Source organism: Salvelinus alpinus, chromosome 19, assembly GCF_045679555.1.
Source record: "Salvelinus alpinus chromosome 19, SLU_Salpinus.1, whole genome shotgun sequence".
Taxonomy (NCBI): Eukaryota; Metazoa; Chordata; class Actinopteri; order Salmoniformes; family Salmonidae; genus Salvelinus; species Salvelinus alpinus.
Window position 1 is genome coordinate 13,841,554 of NC_092104.1, and position 12,166 is coordinate 13,853,719.

General features: G+C 46.5%; 1 protein-coding gene across 14 annotated transcripts in view; it reads left to right on the forward strand.

Moving 5' to 3' along the window:
- LOC139545029 (potassium channel subfamily T member 1-like) overlaps positions 1-12,166 on the forward strand; it is a 197,393-nt gene that overhangs the window by 43,298 nt on the left and 141,929 nt on the right. For 4 of the 14 annotated variants that reach the window (XR_011668983.1, XM_071352367.1, XM_071352375.1 and 1 more), the window contains exon 2: positions 5,949-5,987. The exons of the other annotated variants lie outside the window; for them this stretch is intronic. Coding sequence is in view for 3 of the 4 variants with exons in the window: in XM_071352367.1 (XP_071208468.1) it covers positions 5,949-5,987 (39 nt within the window). In the remaining variant the exon portion in view is untranslated. The remainder of the gene's footprint in view (positions 1-5,948; positions 5,988-12,166) is intronic. 14 annotated transcript variants of the gene reach the window in all.

A 12,166-nucleotide genomic window follows, 5' to 3' on the forward strand; every position in this document is an offset into this window, starting at 1 on the left:
TTACCATCTCAAGAGGTTAAATTAAGAAAAATGACTATAAAAGTGCCAATGAAAGTAACAGTTAAGCGTAACAGGGTTGACGATTTCACTAAATTAGCCATAACAGGTGTGGTGCCTAGTTGGAACAAGACCCTACCCGTGACGCGGGACATGCCAAAATTGGGATTTTCAGGGCAAACAACAAATCACTGGTGTAATAGATAATTGTAGTTGGATAGTTGGAGAAATAAAGAGGTTCAGATAAGTTTGGCAACGTGTGAAGATGTTTTATTTGGCAGTCACCGATGGAACCGATGGAACCGATGGAACCGATGGAACCGATGGAACCGATGGAAGGTCCTGAGTTCTAGTTTAGAGTTGTGTGGATAAAACTTATTTTCTTCCATCCCTGTTCACACCTGAGTGGTTATTGGCAGCAGGTAGCCTAGTGGTTAAGAGCGTTGGGCCAGTCACCGAAATCCCAGAGCAGACAAGGTGAAAAATCTGTCAATGTTCACTTGAGCAAGGCAATTAGCCCTAATTGCTCCTGTAAGTCACTCTGAATAATACTAAAATGTTAAATGTACTGGACCTCTCTTGGGTCCTGAGTACTTCCTGATTGTGATGTGCAGCACGTCATCCTCCTTACCTCGGCTGAATAGAGTGTAGCTCAGGCATTTAGGTTCAGCTCTAAAGAGTGTGGCCTGAGAAATGCTTCGATCAGGATTGGGTGTCACGATCGTGTGGAGGAGAGACGGACCAAAACACAGCATGTGGAAAATAAGCCATCTTCTTTCATTTTTTACTACGAAGATGAACATGAAACGAAACACTATTACAAACTATACAAAAACAACAAACGACCGTGAAGCTATAAACGTAGTGCACACACACAGGCTACAAACGTTCAACATAGACAACTACCCACAAAAGCCTACTGCCTATGGCTGCCTTAAATATGGCTCCCAATCAGAGACAATGAATGACAGCTGTCTCTGATTGAGACCCAATCTAGGCAGCCATAGACATAACTAGACAACCTCACTCTTCTCTACCCCATACACATACAACACCCCTAGACTAAACAAAAACACACAAAGACAACCCACCCCAACTCACGCCCTGACCAACTAAATAAATAACAGAAAAAGGAACAATAGGTCAGGAACGTGACATAACCCCCCCCTTAAGGTGCGAACTCCGAGCGCACCAGCATAAAGTCTAGGGGAGGGTCTGGGTGGGCGCCTGTCCACGGTGGCGGCGCTGGTCGTGGTCCCCACCCCACCATAGTCACTACCCGCTTTCGTAGCCTCCTCCAAATGGCCACCCTCCAAATTAACCCCACCGGACTAAGGGGCAGCACCGGACTAAGGGGCAGCACCGGACTAAGGGGCAGCACCGGACTAAGGGGCAGCACCGGACTAAGGGGCAGCACCAGGATAAGGGGCGGATCCGGACTGGCTGGCGGATCCTGGCTGGCTGGCGGATCCTGGCTGGCTGGCGGATCCTGTCTGGCTGGCGGATCCTGGCTGGCTGGCGGATCCTGGCTGGCTGGCGGATCCTGGCTGGATGACGGCTCTGGCGGATCCTGGCTGGATGACGGCTCTGGCGGATCCTGGCTGGATGACGGCTCTGGCGGATCCTGGCTGGATGACGGCTCTGGCGGATCCTGGCTCGCTGACGGCTCTGGCTGGTCCTGGCTCGCTGACGGCTCTGGCTGGTCCTGGCTCGCTGACAGCTCTGGCTGGTCATGGCTCGCTGACGGCTCTGGCTGGTCATGGCTCGCTGACGGCTCTGGCTGGTCATGGCTCGCTGACGGCTCTGGCTGGTCATGGCTCGCTGACGGCTCTGGCTGGTCATGGCTCGCTGACGGCTCTGGCTGGTCATGGCTCGCTGACGGCTCTGGCTGGTCATGGTTCGCTGACGGCTCTGGCTGATCCGGTCTGGCGGAAGGCTCTGGCTGATCCGGTCTGGCGGAAGGCTCTGGCTGATCCGGTCTGGCGGAAGGCTCTGGCTGATCCGGTCTGGCGGAAGGCTCTGGCTGATCCGGTCTGGCGGAAGGCTCTGGCTGATCCGGTCTGGCGGAAGGCTCTGGCTGATCCGGTCTGGCGGAAGGCTCTGGCTGCTCCTGTCTGGCGGACGGCTCTGTAGGCTCATGGCAGACGGGCGGCTTTGCAGGCTCATGGCAGACGGGCGGCTTTGAAGGCTCAATACAGACGGGCAGTTCATGCGCCGCTTGGCAGACGGACAGTTCAGACGCCGTTGGGCAGACGGGCAGTTCAGGCGCCGCTTGGCAGACGGGCAGTTCAGGCGCCGTTGGGCAGACGGCAGACTCTGGCCGGCTGAGACGCACTGTAGGCCTGGTGCGTGGTGCCGGAACTGGAGGTACCGGGCTAAGGACACGCACCTTCAGGCTAGTGCGGGGAACAACAACAGGGCACACTGGACTCTCAAGGCGTACTATAGGCCTGATGTGTGGTACCGGCACTGGTGGTACCGGGCTGAGGACACGCACAACAGGGCGAGTACGGGGAGAAGGAACAGTGCATACAGGGCTCTGGAGACGCACATGAGGCTTGGTGCGTGGTACCGGAACTGGTGGTACCGGACTGGAGACACGCACCTCAAGGCTAGTGCGGGGAGCAGGGACAGGGCACACTGAGTTCTCAAGGCGCACTATAGGACTGGTGCGTGGTACCGGAACTGGTGGTACCGGGCTGAGGGCACGCACCTCAGGACGAGTGCGGGGAGAAGGATCAGTGCGTACAGGGCTCTGGAGACGCACAGGAGGCTTGGTGCGTGGTGCCGGGACTGGAGGCACTGGGCTGGAGACACGCACCACAGGGAGAGTGCGTGGAGGAGGAACAGGGCTCTGGAGACGCACTGGAAGCCTGGTGCGTGGTGTCAGCGCTGGTGGTACCGGGCTGGGAACACACGCCACAGGGCTAGTGCGAGGAGCAGTAACAGGACGCACAGGACTCTGGAGACGCACAGGAGGCTTTGTGCGTGCTGTAGGCACTGTCTTAACCAGACGGCTAGCACGCTCCTCAGGACGAGTATGGAGAGCTGTTCCCGGTGACATTAACTCACCAACACGTTCATTCGGACGAATGCCGTGCCTCATGCACCAAACCAGTACATCCCTCATAACTCTCTCCTCCAATTTCTCCATTAACTCCTTTACTGTCTCTGCGTCACTCACCTCCAAATCCGCCCTCACCGGCTCCTTACGGTAAGCAGGAGGAGTTGGCTCACGTCTCCCGACTGACCCAACTAAACTACCCGAGAGCCCCCCCCCCCCAATACATTTTTGGGTTTGACTTACGGGCTTCCAGCCTTGTTTCCGTGCTGCCTCCTCATACCGTGCTGCCTCCAGCTCAGCTTTGGGGCGGCGATATTCTCCTGGTTGAGCCCAGGGTCCCTTTCCGTCCAATATTTCCTCCCAAGTCCACGAGTCCTGGTTCCTCTCACGCTGCTTGATCCATGGTTGGTGGGTAGTTCTGTCACGATCGTCTTCTTGACAGAGATTGGACCAAGGTGCAGCGTGTGCAAAATACATCTTCTTTTATTGAGAAGAGAGAGAAAACACAAAAACGAACACTATATACAAACTAACAAAACAACAAACGACCGTGAAGCTAAATAACGTAAGTGCACAGACAAGCAACAAACGTTCAACATAGACAACTACCCACAAAAGCCTACTGCCTATGGCTGCCTTAAATAAGGCTCCCAATCAGAGACAATGAATGACAGCTGTCTCTGATTGAGACCCAATCTAGGCAGCCATAGACATAACTAAACAACCTCACTCTTCTCTACCCCATACACATACAACACCCCTAGACTAAACAAAAACACACAAAGACAACCCACCCATCAAAAACAAAGGAGAAAATGCATCCCATAACATTTTAATATGGAAATAGCTGTTCTATCATTCAGCCTGTAGAAGCAGCCAATGTGTGGTGTTCAATGTAGGTTCTACCTTCTTTGAGACTTTTGGAAAATATGCAGGGCTTGACATTAACACTTGTTTATCCACTTGTCCAGACAAGGATGTGATTGAAAATGTGTTGTTTAATGCAAGAAATCACAAAATAAAGTTAATTATTATTGTCATACCATTTTTTACAGCGAATCAGACAAATGATGCTACCCTCTGCTTATTGGCTACTTAGCTTATTCAAGCCTGTCTCAAAATACAACACTGCCCCTTTAAGACAGAAAAAAATCTCTGTACCTGACTCGCTTTTCAAAGATGGCTAGATATGTACACGTTTTGTGCTCTTGTAGGAGGCAACCACTCCCCCATCGTTGACAATAAATTAGCTATAACTGGGCTAATAACTCATTGACTAGCAAAGGATATTAACAAAATGTGCACACGTGGCTAGATGCAGCTTTCGCTTTGATCTCAAAACATGCACATCTACTCACAATCGCTCATGCCGTAAACACAGTCCAGTTCAAAGTGAATGGCACAGATCCATATATGACAATGTTATATTTGCATATAGGGATACTGCAGCTCTGATTGGGGCTGGAGAAATGTAACCACTCTCAAATTCATAGACAGAGCTATGGATGCAAAGACTGACCATCCATGATATCAAAATAATAGTTTTAACCATGTTTTGTGGCTATACAGTGTTTGTTTACATTTACTTTGTTTGCAAACTTTGGAGTAAAACAAGCTTATATGTTGGGTTCTGATGGGCTACGACAGTTGAACTAAGCTCATGAGGCATTTGTAAGTTATACTGTATTCTTCAAGAATCAATAGATTATTCATTTACAATTACAAAAATGGATGTATCAACTGCAGATTTCCCCTTAAGCAGTGAATGTTTTGATCCATCTACAAGTACACTGCTCAAAAAAATAAAGGGAACACTTAAACAACACAATGTAACTCCAAGTCAATCACACTTCTGTGAAATCAAACTGTCCACTTAGGAAGCAACACTGATTGACAATAAATTTCACATGCTGTTGTGCAAATGGAATAGACAAAAGGTGGAAATTATAGGCAATTAGCAAGACACCCCCAATAAAGGAGTGGTTCTGCAGGTGGTGACCACAGACCACTTCTCAGTTCCTATGCTTCCGAGATGAGATCCTCAGACCCCTTGTGAGACCATATGCTGACACATGCACATTTGTGGCCTGCTGGAGGTCATTTTGCAGGGCGTGTGATTTCACAGAAGTGTGATTGACTTGGAGTTACATTGTGTTGTTTAAGTGTTCCCTTTATTTTTTTGAGCAGTGTATAAGAAGTGACACATCCAAAAAGGGTTTTATCTCTTTGGATTTGAAGAAGATCATATTTAGTGCACTGGTCATACAGAACACTCTTCATAATAATTCAGTTGGTCCATATTCATTTATTCTTATGACTGTTTGATCAAAAGTACATTGTAAATATAGGAATGTTGTGGTTGATTCTCGATTCTCATGATTCATATTAGCAAACCCCTAGAGGTTTATACCTTTAATAACTACCATCTACCTGAGTATGAAGTATGATACAGATCTTTTAGAAGAATCTGAATCTCTGTTTGTTGATTGATTTCAATGTCACCCCGATACATCCATTCAAGCTGCTACAGTACGGAATCTGTCCAATTTGTACGATTTGTCGTCATTTGAACGTGGAAGCCATTGAGATCGACCCAGTAGGTTTTGCTTCCTGCTGCTGTCCTCTGGTCTCCTGTGGTTTGCATTCAGAGTCTCCCGTCTGTTCCCAAACTAATCAAATAATTCTATCCGAGAATCCCTGTCAATCCTAATGTGTGATCCTAATCTCGGCTGGGTTCTTCCGGGTCGTTATCCTAGATCGACACTCCTACTCTGAGACGCTTCTGTTTTTCTGGTCTTGCATGTCCTCTGTGAAAGCATGCCGCCCTCCCTCCCTTCCTGCCTCCTAATGACCTAACCTGTCCCCTATCTGTCTACTGTGCCTATAGGTATCAGGAAGAGTACAGTATGGACTCTACCAACGCCCAGTAAGTCCCAGGATGCATCCCAAATGGCACCCTATTCCCTATATAGTGCACTACTTTCGACCAGGGCCCAGGTCAAAAATAGTGCGCTATGTGAGGAATAGGGTGCCATTCGGGACACAGTTCCAGCATCATGCTAGCATGGCATGGCATGTGTCCTGTGACTCCGGCCTCTACGGGAGGTTGATTAACACACACAGCTTGTTGTTCTTCTATACCTGGGGTGGCAGGTAGCCTAGTGGTTAGAGTGTTGGGCCAGTAACCGAAAGGTTGCTGGATCGAATCCATGAGCTGACAAGGTAAAAATCTGTCATTCTGCCCCTGAACAAGGCAATTAACCCACTGTTCCCCAGTAGGCTGTCATTGTAAATTGTAAATAAGAATTTGTCCTTAGCTGACTTGCGTAGTTAAATAAAGGTTACAAATAAAATAATCCCTGGTCTATGGGCCCTGGTCAAAAGCTACTGTAAAGGGAACACACACTGCTTGAATCAATGTTGTTTCCATGTCATTTTCAATGAATTTACATCTGTGGGTAGTGTGCCATTTGTAATGCATCTTTAGTCTCAGCACCATATTAAACTACAGCATTAGTCTCAGCACCAGCACCTGCCTCAGTCTCAGCACCGTTTTAATCTGTTGAGCCATATAGTACACTATATGACCCAAAGTATGTGGACACCTGCTCGTCAAACATCTCATTAATATGGAGTTGGTCTCCCTCTTTGCTGCTATAACAGCCTCCACTTTTCTGGGAAGGCTTTCCACTAGATGTTGGAACATTGCTGCAGGGACTTGCTTCCATTCAGCCACAAGAGCATTAGTGAGGTCGGGTACTGATTTTGGGCGATTAGGCCTGGCTTGCAGTCAGCGTTCCAATTCATCCCAAAGGTGTTTGATTGGGTTCAGGTCAGGGCACTGTGCAGGCCAGTCAAGTTCTTCAACACTGATCTCGACAAACCATTTCTGTATGGACCTCTCTGTGCACGGGGGCATTGTCATGCTGAAACAGGAAAGGGCCTTCCCCAAACTGTTGCCATAAATTTGGAAGCACAGAATCATCTAGAATGTCATTGTATGCTGTAGCGTTAAGATTTCCCTTCACTGGAACTAAGGGGACATGAAAAACAGCCCCAGACCATTATTCCTTCTCCACCAAACTTTACAGTTGGCACTATGCATTGGGGCAGGTAGTGTTATCCTGGCATTCAGCATTCTGCGGTCCCGTTCTGTGAGCTTGGCCATTCTACTGCCAATGTTTGTCTATGGAGATTGCATGTGTGTGTGCTTGATTTTATACACCTGTCAGCAACGTCTGTTTCTAAAATAGCCGAACCCACTAATTTGAAGTGGTGTCCACATATTTTTGTGTTTTGTGTTAGTAGTGTACTTGTGTTGCCTTAGGCAACACTAACACCTCCAGATTATTGGATTTAGTTCAATGGTGCAGTCAGTGGATATGGTTTCAAGATTTAATGTCACAAGTACAGAAATGCCTTTCTTGCAAGCTCTAACCCCAGCAATGCAGTAATCAATAACAATGTAATACTAAAAATAGCAACGTGGAACAAAAACACACAAGAGTTAAAAATCTGAAATAAGAAGAACACGATAAAGTAAGGAAGCACACTATATACAGTGTCAGTTCCACTACCATATTTACAATGTGCAGGGATACTGGATCGATAGAGGTAGATATATATATAGGGGTAAGGTGACTAGGCATTAGCATATATGATAAACAGAGTAGTATGTGAGTGTATAAACAGAGTAGCAACAGTTTGTTTGTGAGTGTATAAACAGAGTAGCAGCAGTTTGTATGTGAGTGTATAAACAGAGTAGCAGCAGTTTGTATGTGAGTGTATAAACAGAGTAGCAGCAGCTTGTATGTGAGTGTATAAACAGAGTAGCAGCAGTTTGTATGTGAGTGTATAAACAGAGTAGCAGCAGTTTGTATGTGAGCGTATAAACAGAGTAGCAGCAGTTTGTATGTGAGTGTATAAACAGAGTAGCAGCAGTTTGTATGTGAGTGTACAAACAGAGTAGCAGCAGTTTGTATGTGAGTGTACAAACAGAGTAGCAGCAGTTTGTATGTGAGTGTATAAACCGATGCCAAACCGTTTCAACCTCCTGAGGAGGAAGAAGTGCTGTTGCGCCTCTTCTTCACAACTGTGGGCATGTGTGTGGACCATTTTAAGTTCTTAGTGATTTGGACACTTGGTTGGAGTACTTCGACTGCCTGCCTGTTTGCTGTCTGCCTGTCTGCCTGTCTGTCTGCTGTTTGTTTGCCTGCCTATTTGCTGTCTGCTGTCTACCTGCCTGTCTGCTGTCTTTTTGCCTGCCTGTTTGCTGTCTGCCTGTCTGCTGTCTGCCTGCCTGTCTGCCTGTGTACTGTCTGCCTGTCTGCCTGTCTGCTTGCCTGTCTGTTTGTTTGTCTGCCTGTCTACTGTCTGTCTGTCTGTCTCTGTCTGTCTGTCTTTCTGCCTGTCTGCCGCATGTCTGCTGCCAGTCTGTCTGTCTGCCTGTCTGCTGCCTTCCTGTCTGCCTGTTACTGCCTGCCTGTCTGTCTGCTATCTGCCTGTCTGCTTCCTGTCTGCTTTTTGCCTGTCTGCTGCCTGTCTGCTGCCTGTCTGATGACTGTCTTAGGGATTTGGACACCGAGTACTTGGTTGGAGTACTTCGTCAGCCTGCCTGTTTGCTGTCTGCCTGTTTGCCTGTCTGTTTGCCTGTCTGCTGCCTTTCTGCCAGTCTGCTTGCCTGTCTGTCTCCTGTCTGTTTGCCTACCTGTCTCCCTGTCTACTTTCTGCCTGCCTGCCTGTCTGCCTGCCTGCCTGCCTGCCTGCCTGCTTGCCTGCCTGTCTGTTGTCTGCATGTCTGTTGTCTGCCTGTCTGCTACCTGTTTGCTACCTGTCTGCCTGTTTTCTACCTGTCTGCCTGTCTGCTACCTGTCTGTCTGTCTGTCTGTGTGCCTGCCTGTCGGCTGCCTCCCTGTCTGCTGTCCGCCTGTCTGCTGCCTGTCTGTCTGCTATCTGTCTGTCTGCCTGTCTGCTTTCTGCCTGTCTGCTTTCTGCCTGTCTGCTTTCTGCTTGTCTGCTGCTTGTCTGCTGCTTGTCTACTGACTGTCTGTCTCTCTGCCTGTCTGCTGCCTCCCTGTCTGCTGTCCGCCTGTCTTCTGCCTGTCTGTCTGTCTGCTATCTGTCTGCCTGTCTGCTGCCTGTCAGCCTGTCTGCTTTCTGCCTGTCTGCTTTCTGCCTGTATGGTGCTTGTCTGCTGCTTGTCTGCTGACTGTCTGTCTCTCTGCCTGTCTGCATGTCTGCCTGTCTGTCTGTTTAATAAGTTGTCACCCCAGGCATTGTAATGGTATTTGGTACATACTGTACTATCTGGAAGTGCAAATGATTGATTGTCTTCATTGTGGAATGCCTATTAACCAATGACAGCCGGTTTGATAGGCGCTTCCTCAGCATTTTATTAAATGATCAAGGTGGCCTAAAGCGTCTGTGGATGATGACTACATTTCAAATCAGATCAACACAGTACCGGTCCCCTCAACAATTGCCAACTCTAAGTCAAAAAGCAATTCGTCTTTAATGTGTGTGTGGTACATTTTTGGGGGGTTACTATGCCTGGTGGGCTGGAAGTGATAACATGCTCTCTCTTCTCTCTGTGGTGTCTGTACTATCTCTGTCGGGGAAATGGATGGTGCATGGGGTTCCTTAGGGATGCTGTAAGTGCTGGTGGTTCAGATTCAGAAGCATACAGCTTGGCCTACTGTAAGTGTTGGCACGAGTGTTGTCTCATATGTTCTTTCCCCTATGGAGGTGTGGCTGGAAGAGGGAGGGAGGGGAGAGATGGGAGAGGGAGGGAGGGAGGGACGTAGAGAGGGTGAGATAGGAGAGGGAGGGAGGGAGGGAGGGAGGGAGGGAGGGAGGGAGGGAGGGAGGGAGGGAGGGAGGGAGGGAGGGAGGGAGGGAGGGGTAGGAGAATGGAAATAGAGAGAGAGAGAGAGAGGGAACGGAGGGAGGGAGGTATCTGTTCATAATGGTTGTCATCCTGCTGGATCTGTTTTGAGTGCAGTGTGATCCCTGTCCTGACTTCCTCACCCGAGGCCATAGAGGTCCCTGAAGTGTGTGTGTGCCAAGTGCAAACCTACTGCTGTAGGTAGAAGTTGCCCTTAGGCACTGATTAACGATCAGCTTGCCCTCTATCATGACCTTTAGGGTGAACCCGCATTATGTCTTCATTATGTCTTCATTATGTCTTCATCATATGTCTTTATTATGTCTTCATTATGTCTTCATTATGTCTTCATCATATGTCTTTATTATGTCTTCATTATGTCTTCATTATGTCTTCATTATGTCTTCATTATGTCTTCATTATGTCTTCATCATATGTCTTTATTATGTCTTCATTATGTCTTCATTATGTCTTCATTATGTCTTCATTATGTCTTCATCATATGTCTTCATTATGTCTTCATTATGTCTTCATTATGTCTTCATTATGTCTTCATTATGTCTTCATCATATGTCTTTATTATGTCTTCATTATGTCTTCATTATGTCTTCATCATATGTCTTTATTATGTCTTCATTATGTCTTCATCATATGTCTTTATTATGTCTTCATTATGTCTTCATTATGTCTTCATTATGTCTTCATCATATGTCTTTATTATGTCTTCATTATGTCTTCATTATGTCTTCATTATGTCTTCATCATATGTCTTTATTATGTCTTCATTATGTCTTCATTATGTCTTCATCATATGTCTTCATTATGTCTTCATCATATGTCTTCATTATGTCTTCATTATTTCTTCATTATGTCTTCATTATGTCTTCATTATGTCTTCATTATGTCTTCATTATGTCTTCGTTATGTCTTCATCATATGTCTTCATTATGTCTTCATTATGTCTTCGTTATGTCTTCATCATATGTCTTCATTATGTCTTCATTATGTCTTCATTATGTCTTCATCATATGTCTTCATTATGTCTTCATCATATGTCTTCATTATGTCTTCATTATGTCTTCGTTATGTCTTCGTTATGTCTTCGTTATGTCTTCATCATATGTCTTCATTATGTCTTCGTTATGTCTTCGTTATGTCTTCATCATATGTCTTCATTATATGTCTTCATTATATGTCTTCACTATATGTCTTCATCACTATGTCTTCATCACTATGTCTTCATTGTGTCTTCATCACATGTCTTCATTATTTCTTCATTATGTCTTCATTATGTCTTCATCATATGTCATCATAAGAGAGAATAAATTAAGCAATGTGTGGAAATTCTTTGGAAACAGAGTTTTCCTCACAGTTTTTCCATATTATGCTTTTGAGATTTTGAGTAAAACGGTTTCTCTTTGTGGAAGATGCTACTAGATCTGTTAATTGGATGTACGACTAGTTCAAATTCAAATTACTTTGGAATGGTATCTTATGTCATAACAAAAATGTGTTTTAAACTAACAACAGCTGTAGTTCACTGATATAGTAATAAAATTGTGTTTTGTTCTTGTGGATATCTGAGATCCCACAGGATGTGATATGTGACCAGGCTTTGGAATTGACTCAGAAACGCCACTCTAGAATGGAAAAACATGATTCTAATCGATCTTGATCGTGTTACTAAAGATGTGGTAAAAACAAGCTAACCGCTAAACGCAGTAGTGTTGCTTGAGGATGTGTCATCACAGTCTACTGCAGGAGTCTGAACAAGGGAAGATAGATTATGTCATGTATACTGTACATTCCTATTGACTGAATGTGGAGCATGTGGAGGAGTCGTTAATTAGAAGGCAATTCTAATTACAGTACAAGTAGAAGGTGTCAGACATACAGGGGGCGGCTGGCTTGTTCTTCCTCAGAGCTGGTGTCTCTGTGTCGTGATACACCTCCAGGTTGATGAGCTGAAGGATCCACACCATCATGCCCTGCTTTCATCTACTTGCAGTGTCTCTTAACCGACTTCGTGTTTAGAGGACGCACCACTATTTTAAGTAGGTTGACTGGAGAGCAGTGGACCTAGTTGGCTGGTCAGGGAGGGAGGGGGAGAGAGGGAGGGGGAGAGCGAGAGAGATGGAGAGATGAAGAGAGATATGTAGAGGGGGGTGGAGGGGAGGGAGAGAGGGAGAGAGGGATGGGGAGAGCGAGAGAGATGGCGAGAT